Genomic DNA, 19036 nt, shown 5'->3' on the forward strand with positions numbered 1-19036 from the left:
CTATTTCGGTAGTTAGGTGTTGCTATTTCGGTAGTTAGGTGTTGCTATTTCGGTAGTTAGGTGTTGCTATTTCGGTAGTTAGGTGTTGCTATTTCGGTAGTTAGGTGTTGCTATTTCGGTAGTTAGGTGTTGCTATTTCGGTAGTTAGGTGTTGCTATTTCGGTAGTTAGGTGTTGCTACTTTGGTAGTTAGGTGTTGCTACTTTGGTAGTTAGGTGTTGCTACTTCGGTAGTTAGGTGTTGCTACTTCGGTAGTTAGGTGTTGCTACTTCGGTAGTTAGGTGTTGCTACTTCGGTAGTTAGGTGTTGCTACTTCGGGAGTTAGGTGTTGCTACTTCGGTAGTTAGGTGTTGCTACTTCGGTAGTTAGGTGTTGCTACTTCGGTAGTTAGGTGTTGCTACTTCGGTAGTTAGGTGTTGCTATTCGGTAGTTAGTGTTGCTATTCGGTAGTTAGGTGTTGCTATTTCAGTAGTTAAGTGTTGCTACTTCGGTAGTTAAGTGTTGCTACTTCAGTAGTTAAGTGTTCAAGAGTTGTTAGGAAAATGAAAGTATTTCATTTGGAATCATTTCCTTGGGAAAGTGAGGCCTAACCTCAGTTCTAAGATGATTGCAGGACACCTGTTAAGTTCATTAAATATGAGAGATAAAATTCATCTCTAAGTTTTTATTGATGATTCTCTTGCTTGTTAACTTTTTATCAAAACTTTTTTTTTATACAGAATTTCTCATTTTTAAGATACAAGTTTCTGATTAGTGTGTAACTTGGGCTTTATGGTTCAGGAAATACATTTTAGAGATATAGGTAACAACAAAATTCTGGACTGAAAGATGTCTGGTTGAAAAAATTCACTGTGTTTGCATATTTGCAAAAACTCAATTTGTGAAATTATTTCTACAGGTGTTGGGAACTTGGGTACAGGACCAGGAGTCATCTCAGCTGATGGGTTTCACTCCTACTCAGGAAACATGGGTCGTCCTAATCGTGCTAATATGAATAATTCTGGTAAGTGTACAAGTTGTATGTAGAAAGTTGAATCTGTTGATAAAGATTTCTATCAACTCTCTCAACACGAGGTAGATCAATCTGACTGAGTCATGTGACCCTTAGTACTTGTTTAAAGTTGATATAAGTTTAATACTTATAACTCTCTATATATCGGGTATATCTTCACGAAATTTGGCAGTCTTTCAGTTAATATTACAAGTCTTTCACATACAAAAAGTCATATTTCTTAGTGAAGTATCTCTAATAAAATAAAAAATAGTTTTGTCCATGAATAATACACCAAAGAATATAGACTAATAACATGCAAAAAGTAGACAAATTCACTTACTTATACAAATTTTCCTGGCTTTCTAACTATGCGACAAAAGGCGTTACAAATTCATCCAAACTAGTCGTTAACTTTCCCATGGGAATGATGTTGCTACTCCGAGTGAAATTGACGGTTATATGTTCAGAACACAGCATTATACAATACACCATTTGGTAGATGAAAACCTTGACTTTCTATTGGTTATAGGTAATATATAATTAAATGTAAGAGAGAACTATCAACGAATTGTGGAAGATAGGATGTGACAAGTGGGTGTGATGGGAGGGGTCTGATTTTCTATTCAATAGTTCTGTAACCAAACAAAATTGAAGGCTATAAAAATTATGGTCTGTTTGGGCAATAATGATTTTATAGTGTATTTTACGTTTAATTTCGTATATTTTCAAGGGGTGATGGATCAAATAGGGATGATGACATGCTAAGACAAAATGTGTCACGTGTGTTGCACTAGTGGAAATTCAGGATCTTTTTATATATTTCCTTGTAGAATTAAGAACTTAAAACTTGTATACTTTTAAAGTATGGATTATTAGCTGAGATTTTATGCTATTCTAATTGGTATAACATAAACAAAAAGTAGTTTAATAAAATTTTGAATGTAAGACAAACTTTGTGTCATGTGCAGTAAAGTGTACCCCGGCCGATAGGGTTAATTCAGAAGTTGTATTGTATCCTGTTTCTGTCAAGTCTTGCTCTACACTTTGGGATCAAGAATGCATTGTAAGAGTGACATTTGGAACCCACTATTTGATTAGAGTAGCTCAAGAAGTGGGTTCTTCTGACTAGCTGTCTTCTTTCTAACCTGTCTGTTCAAAATTAGGGACAGTTAGGTTAATAAATAGCCCTTGTGTTGCTTTCTGCACATTTACAAAACAAGGAAACAATTCACGAGTTAAGACTTTTCAGTAGGTGTTTACTCAGTTTTTTTATTCAACCCTTAGCAGTTAAAATGTAATAGGAATGTGTTTCTGTAGATGTAGTTATCAGCTATATTGTAAACAAGAATGGACAGCCAGATGCAAAAGTTAAATATTTGTTGGTTTTAGCGAATGTTTCACTGCTAAGTAACACTGTGTCATAGGGCTGAAACGAATATTATAAGTAGTGCTTTGAAGCTTCTTGCAAGATAACTACTGAAGCTTCTTACAATTGAGTATACTTGTCATATTATAACAATGTATGTATTTAATTTGTTACAGTTTGATTCTACATGAGTTTGACCTTCAGGTATTTGACCTGTCAAAGTTTAATATGACTGGACAGCAGTTGTGTAGTCTGAGCAAGGAAGATTTCCTAGAGTTTGATTACAGGCCTTCTGGAATCTGGAAGCTTTTATTTAGTAGCATTACATAGTATTGTCACTTATAAACACTGCTTCTTCACTTAGCCTTTCTTTCAGATGTTGTTTGCAATGTTTAAGGTTGATATCAGCGGTAAATTGTTTTCTGCTTGGTAAAACATATCCCAGCTCCAAGTACTTCATTAAGTTACAAAAACCATCGCATTCAACAGTTTGAATGGGGCGTAGGTATTGAACGATTATTTGAGTCACTCTGTCTGTTATATTCTTTGCACGTGTATCATTGCACTTCGCAGGCCTTACAAATCCATCAAGGGTAGGCGTCTTCCTGTTCTCTGTTGTGGTTGTCTCGATGTCTGGACAGTAAAGAGTCAAGTGCTTCGACGCGAGGTGATTCTGTAGGTTTGTTGTCCCGCCTAAATAGGCAAATTCTTTTTTACAAATAGTGCACATGGCTTTCCCACGGTCGTGAAGTTTCTTATAAAAACTCCATATGTCTGAAACCTTTTTACAACTACTTCCAACCGTGCCCTTATCTGATGCCATTTTTTCTAATCAAAAATTGTATGCATAGCACATGCGTATAAATAAACGTGCGAACATTCGAATGGGCACTGGCAGATCCAAAGCCTCTGTCAGCTTCGAAGCTTCAGAATATTCGAATACTTTGTCTCAGCCCTACTGTGTCATAGGGTATCTCAGTTTGAAATGGAACTCGGTGGTGTGACAGCCAACAGGATCTCATGTTTGCAAGTTTTGATTGTTTTTCAGAAATCGAGAGATGGTGATAAGTAGCCATCTCAAGAATTGACTGTAGTACACTATGGACTGCTGATGCAAATGGTAGAATTGTATACCTAATTTTAAATTCAAAAGAACTAGCCTATGGTACTTTGTGGGATGTATATGCTTTTAAATTTTTATTCTCATCATTCAGACTTTTGTCATTACATTCCTAGTTACTTATTCTGATTGAAAGTGAAATAATAATTACTTGGTTTCATTATTAAATTCAAAAAAGAAAATATTAGAAGTTACAAAACATTAACCCTTTTCTGCCCCTCTATCATGTGTGAGTTTTAAAGAACACTGTCTAATCTCTCATATTACCTAAAATATAACATCATGAGTGAAATATTCAGATTTTCAAATTTTATTTTGGTGTATATTTCATTAATATTTGTTTTGATAAAGTAATAAAAAATACAGTCTGTTAACCCTAATTTCAATCCCCCCCAACCATAAGTGTAACTTTTATTTTGGTAGTGGGAATACTTAAACCTCCAGCTTCCATTCATAAAATTTATCAACATGCATAAGTACGGCTGAAAAGTATCCAGTATTTTTTATAAGTTTCTCCTTATGCCTAACTTAAATGTTTGAAAACAATGAATTTTTGAAATTGGTTGTGTGAAATGCTATAAACTATTGAACTTCCATAGCTAACGTAATTATACTGTTAAAAACCTGGGATTATTTTCTTCCTTACTGACTAGTTAGCATAAACTCCCTTTCTTTCTTGTACGAGTTATAAGTTTCTGAATTTTTTAGTCATTATGCTAGAAGTCTTCAAATAATCTAAGTATATCATGAGTTTTGTTTTTTTGTATGCAAAGTCAAGTTAATAAGTGTATTCTTTATTTTAGTCAAGTAATTAATTTGGCAGTTGTTTTAGGTTTTACAAAATCTCCCACTGGTGATGTGAAATCACAAGCCTCTTACAATGAACTTAGAGATTAGAGGTGGCTCTTATGTTTCTTAAAGAACTATATAAAATTTCTAAAGGCGTACAAAGGGAACTTTTAAAGTGGCTATAGTGTGATTACTATTATTTATCTATATTCGTTTTAATGATGGTTATATGTTTATTGCAAATTTTTTAACAAAGTTGGTTAGGCTTGTGATTGAATTATTGTTAATAAGCATGTGTACAACCTGCCCTTTCTGTCAGTGGTTGTGGATGTTGTGCATTACAATGCTGTAAGCATTCACCTATTAGTTTTTATTTCATTATGAATTGTAAAATTACCAAAACAATATACTTTTGGTATATGTTCGAAGAGTTGTGAATATGAATGCAGGCTGAAAAGGGTTAAAAATAAGCATTTTATCATAAAAGTGGCTTTCACCATTTTTGATTCTGTAGTTTGTAGAAAAAGAATTCTGATAAAAATAGTTAAGTCCACATTGGTTTCAGAACAGTATAATTGTGTGCTATTGATTAAATGTAACAACTGTTTTTTTTTATTAGAATTAGTTATTCTGATCTAATACCTGTTAGGACTTTTTTGTTATGCAGTGGTCATTATTCTTGAAGAGTTGAGTGGAAAATGAAAATATTTACATCTGAATTCAATTCTTTCATAAAGTAAGATGTAAGTTCAGGTCTTAGAGGATAATAGGAATCTTATTTCTTAACAGAATTACTGTTATTTATATTTGGCAGAACATAATTCATCACTAAATTTCTTATTGGTGATTTTTTGCTTGTTACTTTTTCCCCAAGAATTTGAAGTTTATTATTTTCAAAATGCTTGTAGGATAAAATGTAATGCTTAAACATTTTTAGGGATGCTGATTTTATTTGGTAGGTTTTATGGAATATACTTTGTCTAATTCAGCAGGTTTTCTAGGTGTTGTGGGCTCCTCTCATCCATTTTTTGGCCAGAACCGGCCTAATCAACCACCACAAAACAGAGATCGAGATCAAGACTTATTCCCTGCCTTTCAACAGCGACAACAGAATCAAAACCAGACTTCGGGTGGCTTTAGTGGGTCTGGAAGCAACAGAGAACTGCCACCTCGTTTCTTAAAGAAAGCTCTTCAGCAACAGCCAGGAAGTGCTGATGAGGTTGGTAGATCTGTACTCCAGGCTTTACAACTGTCGTAACAGATAACAAAGTTCATTGCAGACATTTTGCTCATAGGAGCATTTAATGTTCTGTTAAGTTTGTCGTTGTTTTCCCTGTTGTTGGTGTTATGGTGTGAAATATTCCTGCTAATGAAAACAACTTTGAAGTATTTTTACTATGTATAATGCATTTCTGGTAACAAGATGCTTTAGAAGTTTACATTATTAAATGGTGTTTTTATTTCTTTTTAAAAATTTTGTTACCTATTGATTAGTCTCTAAACAAATCGGTCACCATAAAATTCTTAGAAAGAAGTATTAAAAAATATTTATATCGATGTACAAAAAGTTATACTGCAACAAGCTTGAATTAATATATATATATATGTGTGTATTGTCAAAATGTTTAATCCTCAACCGGATCATTGGTAAGTTTGCCTTTTAGTATCGCAAACTTACCAATGATCCAGTTACACAATACACTGTCCACCAAGGGGAATCAATCTTCAGCTTTTAGTATCGCAAACTTACCAATGATCCAGTTACACAATACACTGTCCACCAAGGGGAATCAATCTTCAGCTTTTAGTATCGGTGAAGATTGATTCCCCTTGGTGGACAGTGTATTGTGTAGCTGGATCATTGGTAAGTTTGCAATACTAAAAGCTGAAGATTGATTCCCCTTGGTGGACAGTGTATTGTGTAGCTGGATCATTGGTAAGTTTGCGATACTAAAAGGTGAAGATTGATTCCCTTGGTGGACAGTGTATTGTGTAACTGGATCATTGGTAAGTTTGCGATACTGAAAGCTGAAGATTGATTCCCTTGGTGGACAGTGTATTGTGTAACTGGATCATTGGTAAGTTTGCGATACTAAAAGCTGAAGATTGATTCCCCTTGGTGGACAGTGTATTGTGTAGCTTTACACTTGAAAAAAAGAATAACAGAATATGGAAGAAACTTAGTAGTACATTTGACATACATTTGTGCTTTTTGAATTTGTTTTTTGTATGAATTCGTTTTTGTGCAAAGAAAAATGTAGCATACAGGAAAAAATGTTTTATTATGTGTTGTTGTTTTTTTTACCTTGCCATGATTGAACATATACTGAAGATTTTGAGTGAAAGCTGTGATTATACTTCTCAAATATACGTTCCAACAGGAATTAATTGCATGCCGTGTCAGATCAACGTTGGTAGTATTGTGTATTTTTGTGTTTATTTTGTTTACATTTGTACATAATGTTTAGTTAAATATTTCACAACAATTACAATAGCATACAATCCAATGACAAGTATACGAAAAATGTATTTTATTACAGATAAGTTTACGACCAGCACAAAATTCCATGGTTTTAAAACCTAAAGCATCACCTACAAATAGTCTTATGAAAGGACAGAGCCGTTCATCCTCGGCTCCTCAACCAGGAAATGGACCCACAAGTGCTCTAGTGCGAGAACTTTCTCCAAATTCTGGACTCGTGCAAAAACCAACTACTACAAACCCATTGCATCCTAAAGAGGTGAGAATTGTTAAATGTACTTTAACCCTATCACGACGGGCCACGTGTCCAAAGCCATGGCATCTTGTTTGTTGACTCGCATTTAAAATTTTATTGAACTACTCTTTCATGAATTTATGTCAATAACTTTGGTACCAAACTGTAGATTATGATTCAAATTTTAGTATTATATGTTAGTTAATTTCTTAATTTAAAAGTAAATAAAAAAACAGCTAAACATTGATTTTTGTGTGTTACGTGGTATGTTGAATACAGCACTGGTTCATATTAGATGTATGTGATGTCAAAATACACAGTCTATAATTTTGTACAAATTAGGAACTGAAATTACCGATATTGACAAGCTAGAACAAGGGTCTCCAAACTATGGCCCACCAACAGTTTATTAAAGTAATAATATAATTTTTTTAATATTATAAAAATAAAACATAATTGAGCAAAAGCTAGTCTGATCATGCATGTATCCCTACTTAATTTTACCACTACCCCTCCAGCCCACGAAGCCTAAGATGATCTACCTCTCAGCCCTTGTCTAAAAAGGTTTGGAGACCCCTGAGCTAGTATATAAAATAAGAACCTCTTTATCTTTTCTATATGCTAAGATATTGCTCATGAACTGAATCAAACACAGTGGTCCTCTGCCTCACTTCTTTGCATTTTTGGAAATGCTCCCTTATGTACACTTACTTCTATATATAACATGAATAACCAATCGAAAGTTAAGAATGTTCCCCTAGTGGTTTTCTCAGCCATTTTGACATGTTATTGTGTTAATCTTGTTCTTTTCTCACAAGATTTCAAACAATAAAGTAATACTTTAGTGAGCTTGAAATTTCATGTTTTTTTAGACCCAAATACAGCTTAGTTACTAAGCTTGTTAAATTATAGTGGAATTCTGTGGTATCAACATAGTAATTTATTATTTTTTGGTTATTTAAAATACATACTTTTTTTATACTAATAATACTACTGCACTAAATAATTTTTTTAATCTAATTAAATAATGCACCAAAGAGCAAAAATTTTCTGGCTTTCTAAATATGCGAAAAGAGCCCTTAAAAATTCAGCAAAGCTTGTCATTGTATTTCCTATGGAAATAAAGTTTGAACTGGAAGCAAAGTAGACAATTCTCTGTACAGAAAACAATATAATATGATACATCATTTGATAGATTAATATAGTATTAGATGTCAGCGAGATCTATTGGCAATTTCTGAAAGAAGGATGTGCAGGAGGGTGTGGCAAGAAGGGTCTGATTTTCTATTTATGGCTCTATAACCACATAAAATTGAAGGCTATAAAATTATGCTTTTTCTGAGCAATGACAGCATTATAACGAGTAATATATGTTAAATTTCATACTTCTTGGAGGGGTGGTAAATAGATTAGATAAGAGGAGATACCCAGAGTGCAAATGTCACAATTCTCACACTAGGGGAAATTGAGGATTCTTAAAAAAATATTGTCGTGTAAAAATAATAACTTAAAATTTATATACAATTTGAATTATTGACTACATTTTAATGTCAGGTTTATTTGTGTAACATGAAAAGAAAGTAGTTTAATTAAATTTTGAATGTAACTCACTAAAATATCAGGATGCACACAAAAGAATCTGTTGGGAGAGGGTTAATATCCGTAAGAAATTTTAGTCATGTTTTGCAATCATTTATATATCTTTTAATTATTTTTTTTATATTTTTTTGCCAATTCAACACAATACACACAGCCTAACAAACAGTGGCTTTGCTGGTTAAACAAAACTTGAAGCAGTTGAGTGTAAAATGATCTTACTAAGCTTAACAGTTAACTACTACTTCTTGTTCCATGAAAAATACTTCCTATCTCATAATGCAATATCGTATTTCAATATCATATTTGAAATGAAGTAAGAACTGTGGAAATTCAGGTGTTTTTTTAAAACAAATCATGACTGTACTTATGACATAAACTGTTTACAAACATCTTTTGTTATAGTAACGTGTAACTAATGTAAGCTTTTATTATATTTTCTGATCACTATACAAGTCTTTGCTGAACGAGAAGCCATATTGGTTTATAAATTTGATAAGAATAGAAAAAAAAAGGTTTCATTACGTCTTAAGATCACCAGCCTTATAATTTCTCAAAGTTGAGATATAGGCAATTACATCACACCATGACAACCAACATAGAGAAAGAGTGATCAGTTAAATTGAATTAAACTACACTTGTATTGAAGCTGGAAGGTTCAAATTTGTACTGGTTTGTTTGCAACCATTACTGTTTACTACCTCTAAGGGGCTACGAGTAAAATATTATGCTTTGAAAAAAAAGTCAGAAAATTAATTTCACAAACACTTTTCATTTAAAACATGCTGAAATCAACCTAAAATAAAAATTTGTGATTTGAAGATTTTATGTAAAAAATTGAATAAACTTGAATTCTGAAATATTTAAAAAATGTATAACTAATAAACATTCTTAACATTTTCTTTTAATTCTATGGTGCAATTTTCTCTTGGTCAATGGGTGCACTCTGATAGTTGCCAAAAGGCTTATCGTACATAGAACTAATAAATACTTTTGATGTGGAAATTTGAGAGTAATTTTATTTTTCACAAAATAAACTTTTTTACCTAAAGAGTATACCTGAAGAACAGGTGCATTTATGAATGCTTAAAAATTATTTTTGGTGGCAGGGTCCAATTGTGATAAAACAAACTTTTCAAGAGAAGAACAAAACAAACAAACAAGGACCAGGAAAAGAGGAAGTGTTAAAGAAAAGTGTAAGTATGTTTTAAACCCATCCACAGTGTTCCTGTATTGTCAAAGAAGTATGTTTTAAACCCATCCATAGTGTTCCTGTATTGTCAAAGAAGTATGTTTTAAACCCATCCACAGTGTTCCTGTATTGTCAAAGAAATACATAAGTTGGGTTACTGAAGTATTAAGTAATGTACTAACTAATTAACTGTAATTATTACTACTGCTGCTTTTGTGAAAACACCAAATAATATTGTTTAAAACTAAATCAAGCCTCATCTTTATTGAAAAACTGTTCTAGCATGGTATTAGATTAACAAGCTGATAAGCAGCTATCCATTGTGACCATAAAGTATTAATTTTTAAAGGGCAGTAAGAAATTATAACATTATTACCTTATGAGCTGTTTAGTGCCATTTTTCTACGCTTATATATTTAAGAACCCGTGGAATGCTTTAAAATTGGTATACAATTGTTTTAGGATGAAATGATGAGTGAGCTGTTTAAACACCAAAATACAGAAGAAGCAAGTATTGCATTTAAAGACATCAAAGTTCCCAAAAAGTAAGTTTGAGATGAATTTGATTACTGTAGTAATGTGTAAGTTATCACATTTTAATTATTGGCATAGTTGTCCTCAGTTATCAGTCCTAATAATTGTGTGAAGTATCTATTATGATGAGTTTCAGAATACTGCTGATAAATTGACTATAATGTGATGCATTTATTGGGAGTATTCTGAAACCTTTCATAACTGACACTCTCCATTTGTCAGACTCTAAACTTGTGAAACTTCACATAATCTCATATATAACTAATTTATGATTTAACCTTAAGTTAATCTGAATCTACTAGCTATGAACATTAGAATTATGCACACAGCACAGTTTGCATCCTTTATATTTGGCTGATTTTACACGGTGTTTCGTTTAAAACTATCGAGGTTGGTCTTGTGCTGGGTAAAATATTTATTGGCGATCGCTGCTATTTAAAAAATGCTATAATGGGACTGTTACGAATAACCTGTTCAAAACACTTACGTTGATATTTACTACAATTGTTATTCTTAAAGGTAATCATAAATTATCTAGCTTAAAGATTTAGTCAGTCATTGAAATGAGTATAATTACTACTGAATGCTTCTTCACAATTTTTTACTTAATGCCTAGTGCTTATTTAGGATTCTTTTCTAAATAATAAAGAATTTTTGGGGTTTAAAAGAAACTTGAGTGCTTTAATAATACATTTTCAGTGTTAACAGTGTTTTTGTAGTATTTAATATCTTTAAAAAAGAATGCAGGAGAATCATTCAGAAAATACAAATAGTTTTTTGTTACTATATCAATCTTATGAGCTGTTTTAAAATATTACTGAAAGCTACATATCAATGTATATATTGGTGTATATTTACGGGGTATTCAAAATTAAGCATGTGTAAAACACTGAGTATAGCAATTGTACAGAGTTTAGTGAAATAAGGTAAAGGGAGTTGAGTTCTGGTAACTACACATGTGTGTAAATCCATTGAAACAAATATTAAGAGCTGATTCTTGATTTTATTTTTTATAAGGTTTATCACTTGAGTCCTGGTAACTACACGTATGTGTGTGTGTGTGAATCCATTGAAACAAATATTAAGAGCTGATTCTTGATTTTATTTTTTATAAGGTTTATCACTTGAGTCCTGGTAACTACACGTATGTGTGTGTGTGTGTGTGTGTGTGTATCCATTGAAACAAATATTAAGAGCTGATTCTTGATTTTATTTTTTATAAGGTTTATCGCTGAAGTTTTGTATCAGCTAATGATTAAAACTTTGGAGAAATCCGAAAATGATCGTGAGCTACTGTGTGGTTTTTTTGTTGAACTTAAAAAAACTGGACAACTTAAGAGCTCTGCTTTCTTAGAGGTATGTATTACATTTTAGATTCTCTTTGAATGTGAAAGAGTTCATAGTTTTAAAAAAATGGCAATGCTAAAAATTTTTGAAAGTTCTATTTTTTTTTTGTCAGCAGTGATAGAATCTAATATTCATGATATTTAGTGTTCTGTGTGATGAGAGGATAATGATAATGCTTAACATTTATTCACTTTTCCCATCTATTCAGTTTCCTATGATATTTTACATTTAAGGAAGCAGACTGTAACAGAAAAGTACAATTGTTTATCCTAAATATCTTGACAATCTACATTTGATTCAACTTAATTTAATTTTTTATTGACCTTTGACCCATGTTTAACTGATAATCCTACTACATAAGTTGTAAATAACTCGGCAAACAAGTAGATCACATTACTGCATTCAGTGTCTTAATGCATGAGCTGCTGTAGCGAGCATGCCTCTTGAAAAATGACCTAATAAGTTTCTAATTTCTATATTTTAGTTACTTTATAGCAGTAAATAAAAAATATACAAGAAATATAGTACTTACTTTTGTCCTCTTACGTTTTTGCTCTGATTGGTGATGAAATTTAAGCCTACCTTTTTATAATGATGGTACTACTAATGCACCTAAGAACACAAAATAATATCGAAAACAAAGCAGTGAATGCATTATGACTATTATAATTTAACTGGGTTTCTAACTAAGACAAGAGGAGCTTAAAATAATTCCATCAGCTACTCAATGTGAACATCACGAAATAAACTTTCAAATCTGAAAACAAAACTTGTAATACCTTGCACTGAAAACAATGTAGCATTATACATCATTTGATAGATTAAAACCTTGCCTCTCTATTGGTAATGAACTATATAATACATCAGAGAGAGTTATCAGCAATTTGTGAAAGAAAGGATGTGTTGGGTAGGTTTGACAGGTGGGTCTGATTTTCTAGTTTATGTTTCTGTAAACAAATATGGTTGAAAGATATAAAAATTGAACTTTACCTCAATAATATATATATGTATATTACAATGAGTAATTTGCTTTGAATTCTGTACTTCAGATAGGGGTATTATATATACTACAGATATTGGGAAAGGGGGGGGGGGGGGTAGACCTGAAGAATTCATGTCACAATTCTCATACTAGGGAAGATTGAGGATTTGTTTAAATATTTCCTTATAAAACTAAAATCTTATAAAATGTTCAAATTTGTTTTATTAACTATGTTTTGATACAATGAAAATGAAGTAGTTAAATGAAATTTTGAAAGTAACCCTGTGAAAGGTCATGACAAATACTTGGCGTACCCATAGTGTGAGGGTTAATGATATTACCTAGGTTATATGTTTTATCTAACATTGTAACATTAGAACAGTTTTAGACCAATTGTGTCTAATATTAAGAGTTTAAGGGATAAAAATAAATACATAGTTAAGAATTCATTAGAATTTGTGGAAAAATTAAACAAGTTAACACTAGTTTTAGTGTCTTGATTTTGTTTCATTGTTCAATAAAATATCTGAAAAAAAAACAATTCATTTCAGTTTTAGAAATAATTGGTATGATAAACCATGTTGAAGTAGGTGTAAAAAAAAATTCGTTTTTCAGCTATAGACTGAAGTTAATCAACAGAATGAAGGTTTAGCTCTGGGTTCTCCTGTATTATTATGTGATTTATTCATGGACAGTTTTGAAACTGAAGCATTAAGAAAAGTTTAATATTTCTAGTTTATTTTTTATAGTTTTTTTTGTAAGACAAATTTGTATACATTTTTTAATTCTGAAAACAATATTTTTTCCTTAAGTCAGTGGCTAGTTCATCTGAAATCTGTTATTCACGTATAATGAGATATTTTCAGTGTATGCTTTGTCACAGGCTGTGAATGAAAAGTACCTTTTTTTCATGCAACATAAAATTGTACCTTACAGCTCCTCTACCTGAAATTCTTGGCTGTCACTCCAAGTAGCACACAGTCCTGCTAATTTTACTAAATGCATCCAACTCTGAGATTTCTAGTCATAACAAGGAAATGAATTAGAACTAACATTATAGATACAGGTCACAGTGTGCATTTAAACATTACAACTAACATTGTAGATACAGGTCACAGTGTGCATTTAAACATTAGAACTAACATTGTAGATACAGGTCACAGTGTGCATTTAAACATTAGAACTAACATTATAGATACAGGTCACAGTGTGCATTTAAACATTAGAACTAACATTGTAGATACAGGTCACAGTGTGCATTTAAACATTAGAACTAACATTGTACACACAGGTCACAGTGTGCATTTAAACATTAGAACTAACATTGTAGATACAGGTCACAGTGACATTAAACATTCTCTATGATGGTTTATTGATACACACTGAATTAAGGTCTAGACGTGTGCTTTAAATGTTTTAAGAGAAGTTTGTATACATCCTTATACTTTGGTTTGTGTTATGGAATAGGAAATAAGTAAAAACACTGATATCACAGCCATTAGTATTATTTTTATTTAATTTTGCTTGTACTCAAACAAGACCAGAAAATCTTCCCTAATACACGAATTTTGCAACTAAAACCTTAGAAAAAGGCTTTTGTAGTAAAATATTGGAATGTTTAGGTGAAGGCCTGTAAATTTTTTTTTTTATATAAATATAGTGTTGTAGAAACTATTTGCATAAGAGAAATAAATATTGCAATTAGAAAAAACAATTTTAATTCCTAATGTTCTAGAAACATACTAATATGCCATTAATTTTAATTTTTCTGCTTTTAAATATCACAAGTAGGCTTAGCAAAATTCAGTAAATTTAGATGAACAAGATGGTTGATGTTTGTTTAGTAATTACTTTAAAACTTTTGAACAGGCTCTGAAGTTAGTGTCAGAACAGATTTCAGAATTGGAGGCTGATGTGCCTCGTGTCAAGTCTTATGTTGCAGCATTTGCAGCTCGTGGCATTTCAGATAATCTGGCAACCTTGGGTGAAGTAGCCGAGCCTTTAGAGGGCGGAGCACACTATCCGATGTTTCTGCTTTGTCTTCAGCATCTTCACAAAGTGATGGGACGAAAATGGCTCACTCAGATCTTTAATGAGAGTAAAATTCACCTTCTCTCAATGTTGCGAGGTAGGTTTGATACAAACCAAGACTTGGAAAGTAGAAAGGCAAAATGTTAAAATCCCTAAGTTTTATACAGTTTTCTAAATTTGTGTTATTGATTAGAGATGAATTCTGTGCCCCTTATACTTTTACTATGATGTGATGTGAAAATATAACTTTTCATCTAACTGGTTGAAACTTCTTTTAAAGCTTTGAAACCTATGTAGATTACTCTTTAAAAAACAGAGTAGATTTCGTATACTTCTTTTATGAATACTTGTACATTGCTGTGTGAAGTACAGATTTCTCTGTCATCAGATGGTGTGCTTAACTTATAGAGAGTTAAAAGTCAGTTCTAAGTTTAACATTAACTGTATATGTCTATGCAAGTAATTTACATGTTTATATCCTTTATTTATAATTTTATTTGTTTTTGCATAAAAATTGTAATTTTGCGTGTTCTTTTTAGTACATTAATTTATAAATTTTTCACTTGTTCAGGTTACAAAAAAAAATTCTAGGAGATTGTGTTTTTACACTACCTAAGTCAAGACACTAGGATTTTATTTATTGATGAAACAGTCTTCAACTGTTCATTGAAATGAACTTATGTGGACGTGTGTATAATTTTACATTGCTACTTTAAATGTTGTTTGGTATAATTCCCTTAATTTTTTGTAGAAAGTGATAGAACCAAAGAGCGACTTGCTGATATTCTAGAAGATCGAGGACTGAGTTTCTTGCTGCCTCTACTCAGAATACAGTCAGACTTATGGAAGCAGATACAAGCTGATCCCAGTCCAACAACTTTTTACAAATGGATAAAGGATAATGTTGACTCATCTCAATTCATTGCTCCAGGTTTTATATATGCGTTAGCTTCTTGGTGAGGACATATTGCACATTTGGAGATATATAATAGAAGTATAATGATTAAAAAAATGAGGAAGGGATCTACCTCTGTGTGTGTATATGCTGAAATTCTCCTTTTTTTATTATATAATCAATTGGTGTGAAGAAATTGGGTAATATGTTTTCAATGAATTATCTACTTCTCTCTCTTTCTCAACCACCAACATTCTTGGTGATGTCGCCAGCAGAAAAAATTTGCATTCACTAATGTTTCTATGCAATTTATAATTTCCAGCCTCTTATAATTTTATACCCAAATCAAAGATGTGTGTGTGAAAATTTGGATGGTGGAACAAAGAAATAGGTAGATATATGTAAAAATAACTCCTTCGGTTATTGAAGTCTGTAGTGTTGTAGATAAATGAACAAGGATGAATACAAAGGCAATTAATTTGATTTTTCACCAAATTTTCTGACAAAATCTGTTCATACTATACCACACATTTCCATGTTTTTGCAAATAATCGGTAGTGTTTATGTAGTTTCTTTGGAATTGGTTTAAGACCTCATAGAGTCAAAATTGGTTCATACATTGGTCCAATACTGCATTTATTAAGCTTACGGTTATTGACAAGTAACACAATCGGTACTTTTAAGTGTGGTTGAACCAATATTAAACTTCTACAGGATGGTCTCTCATCACCTAGCCCAAGTGGGTGAAGATTAGTTATCACAAAATAAGAGGGATCATTAATATAAAGCTGTTTGTTCATTCAAGACTTACATTTAAAAAAAAAAAACTTTGTTAAGTATGGTAGAAGGCCAGCACAAATTTGATTAAGCTAGCTTGCAGCTACTGCAGCACATAATTAACAGTAACTAATTGTATCCAGATCCACTGGAACCGAGCTTTATAAGCTTATTTTATAATTTTGTTGTACAAACTAAATTGTGTGTGTGTGTGTTTTTAAACTTTGTGGTAGTAATTGGGAGTAATATATTATACTGAGCAATAGTAGAAGAAACTTCATTTGAAGATTTGAAATTAACAGTAATATCAAGTAGATATATTGTATATTGAGCTGATAATGAAAATGTTCTAGAAAATTTTAAGTTTTTAAAACTGAATTTTCTCATTTGGAATTTTTTTATTAATGAACTTGAAGTGTATATATATATTTTTTTATTGATAGATTGGTAAAATTATCAATTGTTATAATAGAATATAAATAGATTACAATATATGAAAGTATTTGATTAGCCCAAAATTTATTGTTGTAGTTTAACAAGTTCTATCATCTTTGCAGTTTAATCAAGTTCATCACCATGGAAACAACGTTAAGTGATGACACTGATAATAACTCTCCTCCTGAGAAAGTGACGGTTGAACAAGAGAAAGAACTGCTTGAAAAATTTAAGGTTGGATAATTTTCAGATATTGTTCTTTACTTCTTGAAAGGTCTATTTAACAGTGTAACATAAAACTTTAGCACCAAATCAAATTGCTAATAGAGAGGGCCTATTGATTAACAAGGGTGGCATTGAGTCCAAGGTTTATGCCACTACATGATGCTGAACACGCTCCACGTCTTTGGCTCTGAGGGTATTACATCTGTAACAGTCAATTGATCCTTTTTAGTTGAGAGTAGTTGTTTAGGCAGAAACTTGCTAGCTGTTTGCCCTTCTGGTCATAAGTTCAAAGTTAACTATGGTCTTTGACCTTCCCACTTATTCATGTACCAAGTATGGTACTGTTCATGTTTAAAAAATACAACTAATAAACATTTTCTATTGTTAAATCCTGTAAGCATGTAATTTTTTGATAAACACTTTACTTTGGTAATTAACTTCATGATTCAGGCTTTTTTATAACTTAAGACTGTATAATTTGTTAAGTTAAATATTTAACCTCAAAATTCATCTTTTCTGTTACTTAAAGCAGTGTATACATTTAATAATTAATCACGAAACTAAATGTTGCTTTGTTGATTCTATTTTCTTTATGAACTGTGAAGATTATGAATATATTTTAGGTTAACAGCCTTTTTTTTTTCTTGTAGCCGGTTTTTGATGCTTTCTTGACTGAAAATACCTCCCTGCAGTTGGTGGTTTTGTATGCCTTGCAGGTGTACTGCTTCAACCAAAGTTTTCCAAAAGGTAAGGATTTAATATTAACTTTAATTAAATGGACTTGTTAAAGTTCTTAACAAAAACTGTTATAAAAAGTTTGTCAGTTTTCCATTCTGTTACTTGTATAATGTATAAATGAAATAAAATATTTTCTTAGGTTATCATACAATGAAAAAAATCAAAATGAAAACACAATACTTTCAGATGTAGAGGGTTGTTCTAATAAAAGTTTTAAGATAATAGTTATATCTTTTGTTTCTTAGTCCTATCTGGACTGGAGAGCATATTTCAGGTTTCAAAAACACACCAGTATATTCACTTTCAGAATTTAACCAATAATAATAATAACTAACTTTATTTTGGCATTTTTTAGTGTAATTGACAAAAATATTTCCACTTCCATTTCTGCATAGTTACTCTGATGTACCTTGCTTGTAAACAACACTTAAAATTCTGCTTATCCCAAAGTGTGAGCTTGTATTTGATAAGAAAATATCATCCTTTAAGAATATGCTTATTCGTGTCTTTTTTTTTTTCTTGGGTGAGTTTCATTTTTGTTAAAGATATTATTACTGTAGCCTTTGTTGCAAATTTTTTATAATGTTGCAGTGCGTGGTCTGAAAAAGTACTAATGAAGCTAAGCCAAATTGCCACAGGTATCCTTTACTGCACATTCACAAGGTTTTAGTGACTTACATTCAGAATTTTATTAATTTACTTTTTTGTTTATGTTATACCAATTAGTATAGCATAAAATCTCAGCTAATAATCCATACTTTAAAAGTATACAAGTTTTAAGTTCTTAATTCTACAAGGAAATATATAAAAAGATCCTGAATTTCTCTTAGTGTGAGAAATTTTGTGTAGGCATCTCCTCTTCTCTATTTTATCCACCACCCCTCCAATAAGTACGAAATTCAACGTAAATTACTAACTATAAAATTGTCATCGCTCAGACAAAACATAATTATTTTAGCATTCAATCTTGTTTGGTTACAGAGCCATCAAATAGAAAATCAGACCCATCTTGTCACATCCTCTCTTTCAGGATTTATTAACAGTTCTTTCTTAGGTTTAATTTATATTATTTATAACCAATACAAAGCCAAGGTTTTTATCTGTCAAGTGATGTATTATATTACATTGTTTTCTGAATGGATAATTGTCAGTTTCACTGTTAGTACAAGCTTTGTTCCCATGGGAAAGATAATGACTAGTTTGGATGAGAGCTGTTACAAAATTAGAAAGCCAGAAAAGTTCTGAAAGTTAGGGGAAATTGTCTACTTTTTGCATGTTATTATTCTGTGTTCTTTGCAT

At 31.6% G+C, this 19036-nt stretch overlaps 1 protein-coding gene across 6 annotated transcripts in view; it reads left to right on the forward strand.

Annotated features, from left to right (window-relative positions):
- LOC106471320 (eukaryotic translation initiation factor 4 gamma 2-like) overlaps positions 1-19036 on the forward strand; it is a 71536-nt gene that overhangs the window by 40280 nt on the left and 12220 nt on the right. For 4 of the 6 annotated variants that reach the window (XM_022399928.1, XM_022399929.1, XM_013931917.2 and 1 more), the window contains 10 exons: positions 898-1002; positions 5258-5487; positions 6809-7009; positions 9691-9777; positions 10236-10318; positions 11531-11663; positions 14506-14764; positions 15419-15623; positions 16897-17008; positions 17650-17746. In XM_022399928.1, coding sequence (XP_022255636.1) covers positions 898-1002; positions 5258-5487; positions 6809-7009; positions 9691-9777; positions 10236-10318; positions 11531-11663; positions 14506-14764; positions 15419-15623; positions 16897-17008; positions 17650-17746 — 1512 coding nt within the window. The remainder of the gene's footprint in view (positions 1-897; positions 1003-5257; positions 5488-6808; positions 7010-9690; positions 9778-10235; positions 10319-11530; positions 11664-14505; positions 14765-15418; positions 15624-16896; positions 17009-17649; positions 17747-19036) is intronic. The other 2 variants (XM_022399930.1, XM_022399931.1) reach the window with 2 other exon arrangements.

The sequence above is a fragment of the Limulus polyphemus genome, unplaced genomic scaffold (assembly GCF_000517525.1).
Source record: "Limulus polyphemus unplaced genomic scaffold, Limulus_polyphemus-2.1.2 Scaffold4540, whole genome shotgun sequence".
In the NCBI taxonomy this organism is placed as follows: domain Eukaryota; kingdom Metazoa; phylum Arthropoda; class Merostomata; order Xiphosura; family Limulidae; genus Limulus; species Limulus polyphemus.